Source organism: Phyllobates terribilis, unplaced genomic scaffold (genome assembly GCF_046119375.1).
Source record: "Phyllobates terribilis strain yellow unplaced genomic scaffold, ASM4611937v1 Scaffold_2__4_contigs__length_985480577, whole genome shotgun sequence".
Classification (NCBI taxonomy): Eukaryota; Metazoa; Chordata; class Amphibia; order Anura; family Dendrobatidae; genus Phyllobates; species Phyllobates terribilis.
Window position 1 is genome coordinate 812,830,968 of NW_027362762.1, and position 17,234 is coordinate 812,848,201.

Consider the following 17,234-nt stretch of genomic DNA (forward strand, 5'->3'; position numbering starts at 1 on the left):
TGATCTAAGGCCCACCACCGTACGGTTCTGCTCTCCTCCTGGGACCTCAACCCACGGATGAATTGTTCTGTCAGCATTTTATTCTCATCTTGTATGCTGGCTGGACTAACCTGTTTCAGGGCCCACAAGGCTTCCTGTAAGAGCCAGGCATAGTCCCGGATACTGTCCTCAGGTTTTTGGGTACAGTGGTAGAACCTCATTCGGAGATCTGTCTCAGTGCGGTTTTCAAAGACAGTTTGCAGTCTCTTAAAGATAATGGATACTGATTCCTGGTCTGCGGCTGGCCAGGTTTCAACTTCCTGCTCTGCGGCACCAGTCAATTGTCCTAGCACAACAGCGGCTCTCTGCTTACCAGTCATAGAATACATGTCCAGTACACCGCATATTTTTCTCTTGGACCCAGACAGGGTGTCTGGTTTGCCATCATACGGGAGAATCCATTTTGCTCCAGGGATATACGGCAGGGCCATGGGTATCAACAGAGTCACAACCCCTGCTGGTGGGGCGGCCGCTCCGGCCTGTGCAGCGCTGGGCGCAAGCTGAGCATCAGGAGCGTTAACCGGTCCTCCGGCGGCTTGCTGGTCGTCGGCCATGGTTGCGCCCCCCTAGTAAACCGTAGCCTACCTTCTTTACTTGGATCAGGTAGGCCGCAGCTCCGCAGGCGACGGTCTCCTCCCAGGACCTTGCGTCTAGTTTGTGACGCCACCTGTGGTACCTGGTAAGGATTACCCGCGCTGCTGCAGACCTCCGGGGGGTGATGGGATGGCAGCTGAGGTGTTTCTGCTCCCCACAGGCGGAGCGGGCCCCCAGGGCAGTGTGGGGTTTGATGATGGGTGGTGATGCTGGGGCTTGTAGTGCAGGCGGATGGCGCAGCAGGAGTAACTGACAGAGACAGGGGATTAGCTTCAATACCTTTACTGGTGCGGATGTCAGGTATGGTCCAGGTTACTCAGTAGGATGGGTGCACTTCAGGACTTCTCCCCAGTGAGCGGGTATAAGGCCTCCTGGTCCGTGTCTGCCTCTCTGTATGCTCCTGGCCAGCCTGCAACTGGGCCTAGCTTATGTGTCGTGCTGTTCCTTCACCTGTCGCTCGGTAGTAGGACCTTCTGCTGGCAACCACTATCCCTGGTAACGCTGGGGCCTTCGTGGTTCCTGGTCCTGTAATGGGTCTAGCTTCAGGTCTGCCAGGGACTTGTAGTCCTCCTGGAATGCCGGTGATCCCTACTGGGTATAAAGGGACCCTGTAGGCGCGGACCCGGTGTCCGGTTTGTATACTGGGGTGAGCCTATCATGTTCTTCTGCCCCCTCAACTCCTCTCTCTTTTCTCCTCTTGCCTTCGGCCACACTCGGGGCCCTCAGAACTCAGCAGCAGGCGCGCTGCATCTTCTCTGCTCTCAGCATCAGCACGCTCTCCGACTAAACACTGCACTGAGCTGCCTGGCTCCACCCTCCATATATATCCCTAACGGGCTCCCTCTGGTGGTGTGAGGTGGAAGGGTGGAGGTGTTTGTATGTAATGAGGGCCTCTTATGGAGAAGTCCGTCCATGCACCCTTGGTCTTGTGGTACCTGTGCACAGCAGGGTACCACAGCTCTGCACTGCACAAACAGCGGCTCTGCACTTCGCACACAGTGGCTCTGCATTGCACTGCACACAGCAGCTCTGCACTGCACACACAGCGGCTCTGCACTGCACACACACAGCGGCTCTGCACTGCACACACAGAGCGGCTCTTTCCTTGCGCAAACAGTAACTCTGCACTGAGCAAACAGCGGCTCTGCACTGCACATACAGCGGCTCTGCACTGCACACACACAGCGGCTTTGCACTGCACACACACAGCAGGCGTAGGTCTCCGCTGCGCTAATAAATGAGTGGGGGCTTTCTTCGGTGTCGGCGGCGGGCGCAGAGTGGATTCAGGGCTCGTGCCCACCACCAGGGCTGGAGACAACACGGAGCCCGTTGTCCCACACCCCCCAGAACACATTCCTTCTACATCCCGCCGATGGGCGCCCTGGAGAGCGGAGGTCCAGCCGGCACTCCCGCTCTCCAGAGCGCTTTAGGCACAGTACACCGCAGCCGCATAGAAGAAGCTGCCGGCCGCATAGTAATCAGTCCCCGCCCCCTCAACATACAGCAGGGGCTGTGGCAGAGCAGAGCTCCGGACAGGAATCCTCTGCCAGGCGCTGTTCTCTGCCTCCCCCCCAAACATCCCCCCGCAGAAAACCCTCTAATAAAAATAAAAAAAATGGTACCCAAAGCAGAACACGTGACATTACACAACCAGGGGACATTGCGGCCCCAGTAATCACCGCAGCCCATCTATCGCCCATTCACAGTATCAATACCCCCCTGATGGACACCATGCAGAGCTTAAACGCTTCAGCGCCCATCCTCGGCTCTTCCATATACCCCTATAATAGCGCAACGACGCACGCGCTTGACACCGCTATAGCATCGCAGCACCAGATTTCAGCCAGGGTCGCATTTCTGTCCAGCCGCTTCACCGATGCCTCCATCTTGTGCCAGTCATTACACTGGTTGCCCATCCGCCTCAGGCTCTCCACAGTTCTGCACCGCCTTATATCTCCTCTCTCATCTCTGTCTATCGCCCTACATGTGCCCTCCGTTCTACAAATGACCTAAGACTAACATCCCCCATAATCTGAACCTCGCACCTCCATCTCCAAGACTTCTCTCATGCTGCGCCAGTTCTCTGGAATGCACTACCCCAGGCGATCCGACTGATGCCTAGCCCCCATGTCTTCAAGCGCGCTTTAAAAATCCATCTCTTTAAACAAGCCTACCACCTTAACTGCTCAGTAAATTAACTTTCCCCTGTTCCCTCGTTCTAAATATTATTCAGAATCTGTTCCCTACTCTTCATCTGTCTCCACACCCTCCATGCAAAAGATAACTGCACTCAGTACTTGAGTATTGCACTTAAACATACTGGCTGATGACCGGATCATGCAGCTTTATATGAAAATCCCTATTTATTATAATTGCCAGACCTGAAATAACAAGCACTTTTCACCTATTGTGTCCCCCCATTTCCTTGTAGAATGTAAGCTTGCGAGCAGGGACCTCACTCCTGATGTAACTGTTTAAACTGTCTTAAATTGTATTGAATTCATTGTCTGTATATGCCCCCGCTTAATTGTAAAGTGCTGCGGAATTTGTTGGCGCTATATAAATTAAAATTATTATTATTATTAATTTAATCTGACGTAATTGAGGAAACGAGGGCAATGACAAAATCTGCTAAAAAAGTGCTAATATTTATACAAACTTTTCATTGAAATCTTTAGTGTCTCTTTAAATATGTAACTAAAGCAAACAACTTTGAGTAGAATCCTCCTGGACTTTGTGACACCCTGCTTCTTAATAGCCTTGATTTCTTCAAGCTTGGTAGCTTGGAATTCGGGAGGAGACATTACTTCTTCTATATAAACCTAAAGCCACTTCCTGGTTACATTTATAATCACCGGGGTGGACAATGGGTGAGATCTAAAGTTCCAATCCTGAGACATTGATTTGTTTGTTACAAAATATTATCATAAGGAAATGCATAAATCTGCGAGAATATGGTCATATTATTATACCTATATGTTACCCCTATTGTATTCCCTCCAATCACAGCTGACACTACTTCCACATTGTCTGTTGTAGGTCCTCAATTAGAAGCAAGTCGTTGGTTTTGGGTTGCTGCTATCTTGTGCCTGACTCTGGTTTTAGCAGATGATCTTGAAGTTGCAAAAGAACCATTTCAACAAGGTGAGCACATAATTCTGCCATCATGGCGTTAGCAGCTTTATACCCATTAGCTAAGGGAGCATCCTGATGATAACACAGGATGTACATTCCTCGTGTTCATCCTGCAAATTATACGATGCATTCTGTATACTTTTCCCACAGCCCTACAATTACTGCTTTTTTGGTCTCGGTAATAAGATTGCATTTAGGAATCGCCATTTATTGAAACCCTTTGTAGGAGTCTGATTATTTTTCATCAATATTTATATGTTTATTTAATAATATTGCAGACATAGTAATAATTACAATAAAGTGACAATAGTTGATGTAAAGTGAGGATTTGCTGGTAAAATTAATCTGTCACCATAAAAATGCAGGCACAATGTTTTAGAGCAGGTGGAGGGCAACAGATTGATATATTGTTTTACAGGAATATATATAGTATAGCTTATTTTTTATTCATTTAAATCTCTGCCCATTCTTGGCTTTTCAGACAAGTGAGCGGTCCTTTCAGTGACTCACGGATATTCTGTGCGATTATACTGTGGAGGGCCTCTGATGTGAGTTAATGAGGGGAAGGCTCTTGATGTATGTACCGCCAATGTTGGCAGACCAGGCAGCCACTATGGGGACTGTGAGTCAGGGGGATCCGATGCCAGCGTATGCACCCCCCCCCCCCTTCCCGCCCGTCATTGCACATTCAACTGTATCGGCATTCTGGATCCTGGATGCCGATACAGTTGAATGCAATGATGAAACGTGAAGTCGTCAACTCCCTCCTCCATCATTCTCCCTCAACGTCTGAGATCTGACATCTCAGCACAGTGGGTGAGACGACATCACTACGTTGCACCCACTGTGCTGAGTTGTGCGGCGCTTCAGACCACACGCGGAAGAGACCGGAGCAGCGGGGAGCGAGGAGAGTTGAGCATTTATTTATTTATTTAATAAATGAGAACATTGTGGTGCCCATTATTCTGAATGGAAGTCAATGGGGGCCCATTATACTACTTGGAGGACAATGTGGAGTCCATTATACAACATAGAGGAGTATGTGGGGCTCATTATACTGTATGGAAAACTATATTGGGCCCATTATACTACATGGAGGACTATGTGGTGACCGTTATATTGTATGGAAGACTATGTTGGGTCCATTATACTGTATGGAGGCCTATGTGGGCCCATTATACTACATGGAGGACAATGTGGGGCCCATTGTACTGTATGGAGGACTATGTGGGGCCATTATTCTGTATGGAAGACTATGCGGGGCAATTATTCTTTATGGAAGATGATGTGGGGACATTATTCTATGCGGAGGACTCTGTGGGGTCATTATACTACATGTAGGACTATGTATGGCCTATTATACTACATGGAGAACTATGTGGGGCCAATTATACTATATGGATGACTCTGTGTGGCCATTATTCTGTATGGAGGGCTATATGGGGCAATTATTCTGTATGGAGGACTATGTGGGGTCATTACAATGTATGGAAGACAATGTGGGGGCCATTATACTGTATGGAGGACTATATTAGGCCCATTATACTTTATGGAGGCCTTTGTGGGGCCCATTATACTACATGGAGGACTATGTGGGCCATTATACTACATGGAGGACAATGTTGGACCCATTATACTACAATGGCAACTCACTATACTACATGATGACTATATGAGGCTTATTATACTATATAGAGGACTAAGTGAGGCCCATTATACTGTATGGAAGGCAATGGGGGCCCATTATACTACATGGAGGACTATGTGGGCCATTATGCTACATGGAGGATAATGTTGGACCCATTATACTACAATGGCAACTCACTATACTACATGATGACTATATGAGGCTTATTATACTGTATAGAGGACTAAGTGAGGCCCATTATACTGTATGGAAGGCAATGGGGGCCCATTATGCTACATCGAGGGCTATGTGGGGCCCATTATACTGTATGGAAGGCAATAAGGGCCCATTATACTACATGGAGGACAATGTTATATGCATTATACTATATGGAGGACAATGTGGAGTGCATAATATTACATGTAGGACAATGTGACTATATGGAGGGCAATGTTGGGTGCATTATACTACATGGAAGGCTTCGTGGGGGCCCTTATACAGTTTTCGGGACTATGTGGAGCCCATTATACTATGTGGGGGCCATAATAATATTTGGATGGCTATGAGGGAGCCATTATACTATTTGGAAGGCTATATGGAGGCCATCATACTATTTGGAGGGCTATGTGTGAGCGCATTATAATATTTGCATGGTTATGTTTGGGGTCATTATAATATTTGAAGGGCTATGTAGAGGCCATTATATTATTTGGAGGGCTATGTGGGGGCCATTATACTATATGAAGGCCTACGTGGGAGCTTTTATACTTTATAGAAGGCTATGTGGGAGCCATTATAAGGTTTGCAGGGCTATGTGGGGGGCCATTATATGGTTTGCAGGGCTATGTTAAGAGCCATTATATTGTTTGGAAGGCTATTATGGGGGCCATTATACAGTAATGTATGCGAGCAATTATACAAGGTTTGTGTGGGGTCTATCTTACTGTGTGGAGGGCTGTGTGTGGGGCTATTATGCTGTTTGGAGGGCTGTGTGGGAGCCATTGTACTGTTTGGAGGGCTCTGCGGGAGCCATTGTACTGTTTGGAGGGCTAGAAAGGGCCATCATACAGTGTTGAGAGTTGTGTCAGGGACGTCATACTGTGTGAGGGTTGTGTTGGGGCTATTATACTGTATGGTGTGGCTATGTTAGGGTCACAGTTGGGACATTATACTGTTTTGAGGCCACCATACTTTGCCGAGTGGGTACAATAAGGCTTCAATAGTAGCAAAATTACTTTGTAGGAGCCGCAAAGTTGGGAGACATTTTTTTTGGGGGGTGGGGGTGGGGGCCCAAATTGACTTTCTGCTATGGGGCCCCATGATTTCTATGTATGCCCCTGTGTATATACCATATACAGTTGAAACCAGAAGATTACATACACTATATAAAAAGACACATATGCATGTTTTTCTCAATAACAGACATGATATCAGAATAATGCAAAAGGTAAAAGCTGGTGATAACAAGCGCTAAGGCATATAAAAATTCAGCAATTACTACCTTTATTAAAGTCCTTGTAAAAACACAACGCGTTTCAATGGCATGCAAGCCGTCTTCATCAGGTGATGATGAATTTTCCACATTTCACCCCTTTGGGGTTACTGGTGAGCTGCTTTGGCTTACTTTTTAATTTTAGCACATGGACTGTTTGCCCCTCATTTTGACATCCTAGCGCTTCTTACTACCAGCTTCGTCTTTTTTTCTTTTCACATGAAATCAGAAAAAACCTTTCCCGTTTTAGGTCAATTAGGATTACCATAATTTTTAATATTTGCCAAATGCCAGAATAATGAGAAAGAGAGAATGTTTTAAGGCATTTTTATTACTTACTGCAAAGTCAAAAGTTTACATACATTTCATTAGTATTTGGTACCATTGCCCTTAAACTGAATGACTTGGCTATTTTGCAAGTTTTCCTACCTACAAAGAATGAAGAGGTCTGTGACTTTAATCGTAGGTACACTTCCACTGTGAGAGACAGAATCTTTAAAAAAAATCCAGAAAATCACTTTGTGTGATTTATACATAATTAATTTGCATTTTATTGCATGAAATAAGTATTTGATACAATAGAAAAACAGAACTTAATATTTGGTACAGAAACCTTTCTTTGCAATTACAGAGGTCAGACGTTTCCTGTAGTTCTTGACCAAGTTTGCACAAACTACAGCAGGGATTTTGGCCCACTCCTCCATACAGATCTCCATATCTTTCAGGTTTCGGAGCTGGTGCTGGCAACATTGAGTTTCAGCTCACTCCAAAGATTTTCTTTTGGGTTCAGGTCTGGAGACTGGCTGGGCCACTCCAGGTCCTTGAAGTGCTTCTTACAGAGCCACTCCTTAGTTGCCCTGGCTGTGTATTTCGGGTCATTGTCATGCTGGAAGACCCAGCCACGACCCATCTTCAATGCTCTTACTGAGGGAAAGAGGTTGTTGGCCAAAATCTTGCGATACATGACTGCTTCCATCCTCCGTTCAATATGGTGGAGTTGCAGAAAAGCACCCCCAAAGTATGATGTTTCCCCAACCATGCTTCACGGTTGGGGCGGTCTTCTTGGGGTTGTACTTGACTCGCCCCCTGGGCCGTGGGGTACCCGGAACCGAACTTCTGTACGATGCAGGGGGTAGTAGTGGCAACCCGATCCCGTGGCTCAGGGTGGTCAGACCAAATTGTGGCAGTCTATTTATCAGTGTTTTGAATGTCCAACTACGCCACCCGTGGATTGCGGTCAGGGATAACCGCCGCTGCAAGGCAGACCGCTGAGGCTGGTGTTGGTGTGCATCACAGGGGTAGGATAACTCCCCACGGGAAGAGTGTAGCCTCAGGGCAGTGTAGGTGGATGCTGGGGGTGATAGTGCAGGCCGCAATAGTAAGAGTTCAGAGTCCGCTTCAAACAGTCCAGGGTCTTTATTGTAGGTATTATTAATGACCTAACAGTAGTACCGGTTAGGAATGGGCCTGGGTGTCTGAGAGCATTCGGGCGAGCCCCACTGGTCAGGGTGAGTGTGTAGGCCTACCGTTCTCTCTATGCTCTTTCTGACTATCCCCCTCTTCGTGGTGTAATAGCCCACATCCCTGAGCTGGCCGTGTACTTCTCGCCTGTATGGCTTGCGACTCGGGCCTTGGGTACCTTTTGCTTTCTCCTCGCTGTACTGGTCCCTCTGTGTGGCGGAGCCTCCAGGCTTCTTAGGCCAAGGGACCTGAAATCCCTCGCGGGTTGGTTCTTTGCTGCTGGGAATGATAACCCGGACAGCCTCGGACCCCAATGTCCGGTTAGAATGGTTCTCTGCCAGGACCGGCTCTTGTCGCCTCTGTCCCTGGCTTGCAGTTTCTCCTCTGCCTCACGGACTCCTCAGCTGCGGCTGACCTGTCCCTCTTCTCTGAGAACCCTTCTGGACACTTCAGAAGTTGGTTCTGGTCTCTCTAACCCTGCCCCAGTTCCAGCTTTTATAGGGCAGCCAGCTCCCCCTACTGGCCTGGGACAGGAGGTGCTGCATGCTAATGGTCCCTAACCAGGGAACCTCCCTCCTGCTCTCAGACACAGATTATTGTTTGTGGCATCCAGGCCTGGGGTGACACATACTCATCCTCCTTCTTCCAAACATGGCGAGTGGAGTTGATACCAAAAAGTTCTATTTTGGTCTCATCTGATCACATGACCTTCTCCCATGCCTCCTCTGGGTCATCCAGATGGTCATTGGTGAACTTCAAACGGGCCTGGACATATGTTGGCATGAGCAGGGACCCCTTGCGTGCCCTGAAGGATTTTAATCCATGACAGCATAGTGTGTTACTAATGGTAATGTTTGAGATTGTGGTCCCAGCTCTCTTCAGGTCATTGACCAAGTCCTCCCGTGTAGTTCTGGGCTGATTCCTGACCTTTCTCAGAATCATCCTAACCCCACGACGTGAGATCGTGCATGGAGTCCCAGACCAATGAAGACTGACAGTCATCTTGTGTTTCTTCCATTTTCTAATAATTGTGCCAACATTTGTTGCCTTCTCAACAAGCTGCTTGCCTATTGTCTTGTAGCCCATCCCAGCTTTGTACAGATCTACAATTTTGTCCCTGCTATCTTTAGACAGCTAATTGATCTTGGCTATGGTGGAGAGGTTGGAGTGTGACTGAGTGTGTGGACTGATGTCTTTTATACAGGAAACAAGTCAGACAGGTGCAATTAATACAGGTAATGAGTGCAAAGTAGGAGGGCTTCTTAAAGAAAAACTAATAGGTCTGTGAGAGCAAGAATTTTTGCTAGTTGATAGGTAATCAAATACTTATTTCATGCAATAAAATGCAATAAAATTATTTAAAATCATACAATGTGATTTTCTGCTTTTTATTTTTAGATTCTGTCTCTCACAGGTGAAGTGTACCTACAATAAAAATTACAGACCTCTCCATTCTTTGTAGGTGGGAAAATTTGCAAAATCGGCAGTGTATCAAATACTTATTTTCCCCACTGTATATACACACAGTATGTGTATGTACAGTGGGTACAGAAAGTATTCAGACCCCTTTAAATTTTTCACTCTTTGTTTCATTGCAGCCATTTGGTAAATTCTAAAAAGTTCATTTTTTTTTCTCACTAAAGTACACTCTGCACCCCATCTTGACTGAAAAAAAAAACAGAAATGTAGAAATTTTTGCAAATTTATTAAAAAAGAAAACCTGAAATATCACATGGTCAGTATTCAGACCCTTTGCTCAGTATTGAGTAGAAGCACCCTTTTGAGCTAGTACAGCCATTAGTCTTCTTGGGAATGATGCAACAAGTTTTTCACACCTGGATTTGCAGATCCTCTGCCATTATTCCTTTTAGATCCTCTCCTGTTCTGTCAAGTTGGATGGTGAACGTTGGTGGACAGCCATTTTCAGGTCTCTTCAGAGATGCTCAATTGGGTTTAGGTCAGGGCTCTGGCTGGGCCAATCAAGAATGGTCACAGAGTTGTTCTGAAGCCACTCCTTTGTTATTTTAGCTGTTTACTTAGGGTCATTGTCTTGTTGGAAGGTGAACCTTCAGCCAAGTCTGAGGTCCAGAGCACTCTGGAAGAGGTTTTCATCCAGGATATCTCTATACTTGGCCGCATTCATGTTTCCTTCAATTACAACCAGTCGTCCTGTCCCTGCAGCTGAAAAACACCCCCATAGCATGATGCTGCCACCACCATGTTTCACTGTTGGGATTGTATTGGGCAGGTGATGAGCAGTGCCTCGTTTTCTCCACACATAGCGCTTAGAATTATCACCAAAAAGTTCTATCTTCGTCTCATCAGACCAGAGAATCTAATTTCTCATAGTCTGGGAGTCCTTCACGTGTTTTTGACCAAACTCTATGCGGGCTTTCATATGTCTTGCACTGAGGAGAGGCTTCCGTCGGGCCACTCTGCCACAAAGGCCCAACTGGTGGAGGGATGCAGTGATAGTTGACTTTGTGGAACTTTCTCCCATCTCCCTACTGCATCTCTGGAGCTCAGCCACAGTGATCTTGGGGTTCTTCTTTACCTCTCTCACCAAGGCTCTTCTCCCACGATGGCTCTGTTTGCCTGGACGGACAGGTCTAGAAAGACATCTGATGGTCCCAAACTTCTTCCATTTAAGGATCATGGAGGAGGCCACTGTGCTCTTAGGAACCTTGAGTAATGCAGAAATTCTTCTGTAACCTTGGCCAGATCTGTGCCTTGCCACAATTCTGTCTCTGAGCTCCTTGGGCAGTTCCTTTGAGCTCATGATTCTCATTTGGTCTGACATGCACTGTGAGCTGTGAGGTCTTATATAGACAGGTGTGTGCCTTTCCAAATCAAGTCTTATCAGTTTAATTAAACACAGCTGGACTCCAATGAAGGAGTAGAACCATCTCAAGGAGGATCACAAGGAAATGGACAGCATGTGACTTAAATATGAGTGTCTGAGCAAAGGGTCTGAATACGTATGACCATGTTATATTTCAGTTTTTCTTTTTTGATAAATTTGCAAAAATTTCTACATTTCTGTTTTTTTTCAGTCAAGATGGGGTGCACCCTGTACTTTAATGAGAAAAAAAATGAACTTTTAGAATTTACCAAATGGCTGCAATGAAACAAAGAGTGAAAAATTTAAAGGGGTCTGCATACTATTCGTACCCACTGCGTGCATATATATATATATATATATATATATATATATATATATATATGCTGTAGGGAGTAGGCACTCAGCACTGGCACAGGTCTTGGTCGTAAACACGTAGGTTTATTGCGTTTCTCCATACTCCAAATTAAACTGCTTTTTCCAGCATAAGAAAATCAAAACATAACAGCTTTTCTTAAGCACAAAACATACAATGAACTACATAGTCCTTTTGTCAGGGTAGGCACAGTACATTAACACGGTTGTACTCACACCACAACACGGGCATTAGTTGTTGTCCGCATAGTCTGTAAATCAATACTGGCTTCTCTTCAGCTCCACTACCACAGAGAAGTGTTCACCTCCCAGACGGCTCACATTTGCTGGTCACTCACTAGCTCCAACACACAGACTGCCAAGCTTCCCCCAGCTGACTGACTAACAATGAATACAGGGCCTGGCTCTAGACAAGCTAGCCAGTTGCACTTAATCAGTACCCCAAGTGCTAGGTTTTAACTCTGACCACCCTGCTTTCCTACACTATGTCTACAGTCATGGCCCAAAGTGTTGGCACCCTTGAAATTGGGTCAGAAAAGTATTTCTCCCATAAAATTATTGCAATTACACATGTTTTGTTATACACATGTTTATTTCCTTTTTGTGTATTGGAACAACAAAAAGAAAAAAAGAAAAAAAAGGCAAATTGGACATAATTTCACACAAAACCCCAAGAGTGGGCCAGACAAAATTGTTGGCACCCTCAACTTAATATTTGGTTTCACACCCTTTGGAATAAATAACTTCAATCAATCACTTTCTATAACCATCAACAAGCTTCTTACACCTCTCAACTGGAATTTTGGACCACTCTCCTTTTGCAAACTGCTCCAGGTCTCTCATATTTGAAGGTGCCTTCTCCCAACATCTATCTCTCCACAGGTGTTCAATTGGATTCTGTTCTCATTCCTTGAACAATTTCAATGGTGCCTTCTAGTGATCAGCGCAATTGGTCGTTACTCATGTTTGCCGAGGGTGCTCCGGTATGCACAAAACATGCAGCGATTGCCCATGTATGTCAGGCAATCCCCATAAGTTTTGTGGCTGTCTAGCAGCTGCGAAACATGCGACCACTGGGAAGCGAACATCTCACTCGAGTACTCGCGATACTCGGTGCATACCCGAGCACCCTCGGCAAACTCAACTAACAAGCACTTGCGCTCATTACTTATGCCAACATTTTTGGACATGACTGTAGATATATATAGATATATATATATAGATAGATATATATATATGTACAGTATATATATTTATAATTATTTTAATAGATTCTGTCATGAGTGTAGTCTGGTTAGAAAAACCTTTGTTAAATGTTTTTTTAATCATACTCTTGCACCCAAAGTAATGTATTCTATTTAATGTGTTACCATGTTTTAGGACTCAGCACATGGCATTGACAGATTCAGATTTTTTTCAGATTTCCCCATAGACTGTGATAAACTGCCAAAGAACAGCCCTAGTGGTGTTTATGTCATCAAGCCCCAATCAACACCTCCTCTAGTAGTATATTGCCATGCTGATGAAGATGGTAAACACTGGACCATTGTCCAGAGGAATTCCAAAACTACTGAAATTACTTGGCATGAATCCTGGACCACATTCAAGTATGGATTTGGAAACGTAATGAAGGAATTTTGGCTGGGTAATGAGTACATTCATCTGCTCACAGCTCAGAGGGCCTACATGGTGCGCTTCGTTCTAAAGGACAAGAATGATAAGGAGTGGCATGCTGACTATGATATCTTCAGCCTAGACAAAGAAGTGAATGGATATGCATTGCGTCTAGGGAGGCACTCCGGCACTGCACCGGACAGTCTAACTATTTATGACTCAAACACTGTCCATGACAACATGAAGTTCTCTACAAAAGACAAAGATCAGGATCGAAGTAGTTCTCACTGTGCAAATTCCTACAGCGGGTGGTGGTATGACAATTGCTACCTTGTCCAACTGAATGCCAAAGGTTATATCTACTGGAAAAATGTGTGCCTTGGAGATTGTACTGAGTCAATGATTATGGTCCGGCCTACAGGTATCTGCTGAAGACAATATGGACTCTAGGGAAGCTAGACTATAGCACAATGTTTGACATTTTTTTTCCAACTATAGTTATTAATGTTAACATTTTAAGTTCTGTTAGATCATACATGTCAAACTTAGGTCTGCCTGCCAAATCTGGCCCGAAATATAATTGTTTGGCCCACGTGAAAATACCAAATGTCTAGTAGAGCTTGAATGCCGGTAGAGAGCGCATGCTAATTCTACAAATCCTGCATTTCCTGGTTACTATGAGGCTGTTTACAACATGCCCCGTAGTAATGTGCTCCCCAACTATGACACTCTTCTTGAGCGGCATTCACCTGAGCCACACGTTCCCTCCTCTACGTCAGCGCGCACTCCCCTTTTGCTCTCCCATATATCTCAGCATGCATAGCTCCTACTACCTTCTATCTCTTTCACAAGCTGGGCATAGGTATGCTATTGAACCAGTGCACTCACGCCATGATTTAATACAGCTTTAAATAACCACAAATGGAGATGAATGACCTGGGAAGGGTATGAGCTCTAATCCAAAAAGGCCTAAAGGGGCAAAGCCCCACTAGAAATGACCCATCTCTAGCAGGTCAATTAAAGGTAACTTGTATTGAATTAAAATGTTATTTTATGGGGTAATGAATTAAAAAGACAATCCTAATTTGCCTTAAGTAGATTAGATTATACACAAATATCTAATAATCTAATCTATTTATTGCAAATTAGGATTTTCATTTTACTTCATTATCCCATCACTGTTTTATCAGCAGGAGATTATCATAAGAGGACTAGTAGACCTGCTACCAGATAGTCAAGCATATTCATGAGCTCTGATTGGCAGCTTTTCTGCCCATGTACACTGAAAGCTACCAATCAGTGGCTTTAAGAAGTTTTAATTGATCTGTGGACACAACTGCACCATTCTGCTTTATTCAATGTCTATTGAGCTGACAGGGACAGCTGAGCATTCCTATTTTCAAATGATTATTAGTAATTATACATCTATTGCATTTCTCATAAATAGATAAAACATGTTTTTCATGAGACAACCCATTTAAGTTCAGGGAACTGCATTTCAATTATAGCCCTGAAGTATGTCAGGGAGTTTTTCCAACTACCATCTTGCTACATAGTCAATCTCCCCCTGCCCCACCATATAGAGTTTTTTTTCTGATAATAAAAGTGTGTTAGGCAATTTCATTATATGAAATATTAAATCATACCCATCCTTTTTGCCAAGAGTTTATTGCTTAAATACAGTTATATGAAAAAGTGTGGGCACCCCTATTAATCTTAAGCTTAATGTTTTAATAAAATTGGTGTTTTTGCAACAGCTATTTTAGTTTGATATATGTAATAACTGGTGGACACAGTAATGTTTCTGCCTTGAAATGAGGTTTATTGTACTAACAGAAAATGTGCAATCTGCATTCAAACAAAATTTGACAGGTGCATAAGTATTGGCACCTCACCAGAAAAGTGACATTAATATTTAGTAGATCCTCCTTTTGCAAAAATAACAGCCTCTAGTCGCTTACTGTAGCTTTTAATGATTTCCTGGATGAAGGTATTTTTGACCATTCCTCTTTACAAAACAATTCCAGTTCAGTTAAGTTTGATGGTCGCCGAGCATGGACAGCCCTCTTCAAATGATCCCACAGATGTTCAATGATATTCAGGTCTGGGGACTGGGATGGCCATTCCAGAACATTGTAATTGTTCCTCTGCATGAATGCCTGAGTAGATTTGGAGCGGTGTTTTGGATCATTGTCTTGCTGAAAGATCCATCCCCTGCGTAACTTCAACTTTATCACTGATTCTTGAACATTATTGTCAAGAATCTGCTGATACTGAGTGGAATCCATGCGTCCCTCAACTTTAACAAGATTCCCGATGCCGGCATTGGCCACACAGCCCCAAAGCATGATGGAATCTCCACCAAATTTTACTGTGGGTAGCAAGTGTTTTTCTTGGAATGCTGTGTTTTTTTGCCGCCATGCATAACGCCTTTTTGTATGACCAAACAACTCAATATTGGTTTCATCAGTCCACAGGACCTTCTTCCAAAAAGAAATTGGCTTCTCCAAATGTGCTTTTGCATACCTCAGCCGACTCTGTTTGTGGCGTGCTTGCAGAAACGGCTTCTTTCGCATCACTCTCCCATACAGCTTCTCCTTGTGCAAAGTGCGTTGTATAGTTGACCGATGCACAGTGACACCATCTGCAGCAAGTTGATGCTGCAGCTCTCTGGAGGTGGTCTGAGGATTGTCCTTGACTGATCTCACCATTCTTCTTCTCTGCCTTTCTGATGTTTTTCTTGGCCTGCCACTTCTGGCCTTAACAAGAACTGTCCCTGTGTTCTTCCATTTCCTTACTATGTTCCTCACAGTGGAAACTGACAGGTTAAATCTCTGAGACAGCTTTTTGTATCCTTCCCCTGAACAACTATGTTGAATAATCTTTGTTTTCAGATCATTTGACAGTTGTTTTGAGGAGCCCATGATGCCACTCTTCAGAGGAGATTCAAACAGGAGAACAATTTGCAAGTGGCCACTTTAAGTAGCTTTTCTCATGATTGCATACACCTGGCTATGAAGTTCAAAGCTCAATGAGGTTACAAAACCAAAAAAAGTGCTTTAGTAAGTCAGTAAAAAGTAGGTAGGGGTATTTAAAACAAGAAAATGATAAGGGTGCCCATACTTATGCACCTGTCAAATTTTGTTTAAATGCAGATTGCACATTTTCTGTTACTACAATAAACCTCATTTCAAGGCAGAAACATTACTGTGTCCAACAGTTATTACATATATCAAACTGAAATAGCTGTTGCAAAAACACCAATTTTTATAAAACATTAAGCTTAAGATTAATAGGGGTGCCCAAACTTTTTCATATAACTGTACATCTCAAATAAAAGTAAAAGCGATAGCAAACTGATTTTAGAAAAAACTGTACCATATCAGGTTTGTTGGAAATTTTCACTGCAGATTTTTGCCTTTGCAATGCAATACTGACGCTTTCGAAATGATCATCTAACTACCAATTCTTCATTTTTTTAATTTCAACAGTAAACCTATAGGGAGGGCGGTGCGCTCAATCTTTCCCTTCTGGCCTCCCCGGATTCCAGTATCATTAACTTTTCATAGGCAGCAAAAAAGGAATCCCTTGCTTTCAATGGACAGATTTACAGCAACCCAAAGTAGTCCTCTGTCTTCAAAATGACTTAAACAATGGCTTAAAGAATCAATTTGTTTTCTTTGTGTTTTGGATACTAAATATACAATAAAGAAATAATACTCCTCAGGGTTCTGTACAACTGTGATTATTAGAAAGATTAATTGTATGAGAACTGTTTTTATTTAATATACCACTAAATATAAGGATATACACAGGAACGGGGTTAAAATGTAAAAAAAATTTCTTAGAGTACTAAGGCACACAACAGTCTGCAGTTACCGCTAGGCAAATATGTCAAACCTGTGTCTTTTCTGTGTTAAGCTTCTTTTCCTAATGCTCCCTGTCCTCATGAGCACTTATACAGTTGCTCTAGTAGCCAATTTGTGTGTATGCTACATCATTTGTATTACTGCCACTAGTAGTAGTGGATAGATAATGGACATTTTTGTGCACAAAGC

General features: G+C 44.0%; 1 protein-coding gene across 1 annotated transcript; it reads left to right on the forward strand.

Moving 5' to 3' along the window:
* Window positions 1-3,367: 3,367 nt before the first annotated feature.
* On the forward strand, window positions 3,368-16,902 carry LOC141230592 (fibrinogen-like protein 1-like protein). The gene is made up of 4 exons (XM_073667610.1): window positions 3,368-3,503; window positions 3,673-3,777; window positions 12,983-13,597; window positions 16,668-16,902. Exons 1-4 carry the CDS (start codon window positions 3,500-3,502, stop codon window positions 16,676-16,678), a joined length of 735 nt encoding a protein of 244 aa, XP_073523711.1. The 5' UTR covers window positions 3,368-3,499; the 3' UTR covers window positions 16,679-16,902.
* Window positions 16,903-17,234: the final 332 nt, after the last annotated feature.

What these genes read in the sequence shown, in the direction of transcription:
- LOC141230592 (XM_073667610.1), top strand. An exon ending in AAAAGAACCATTTCAACAAG is followed by an intron (nt 3,778 to 12,982) that starts GTGAGCACATAA and finishes GATTTTTTTCAG; the next exon opens with ATTTCCCCATAGACTGTGAT.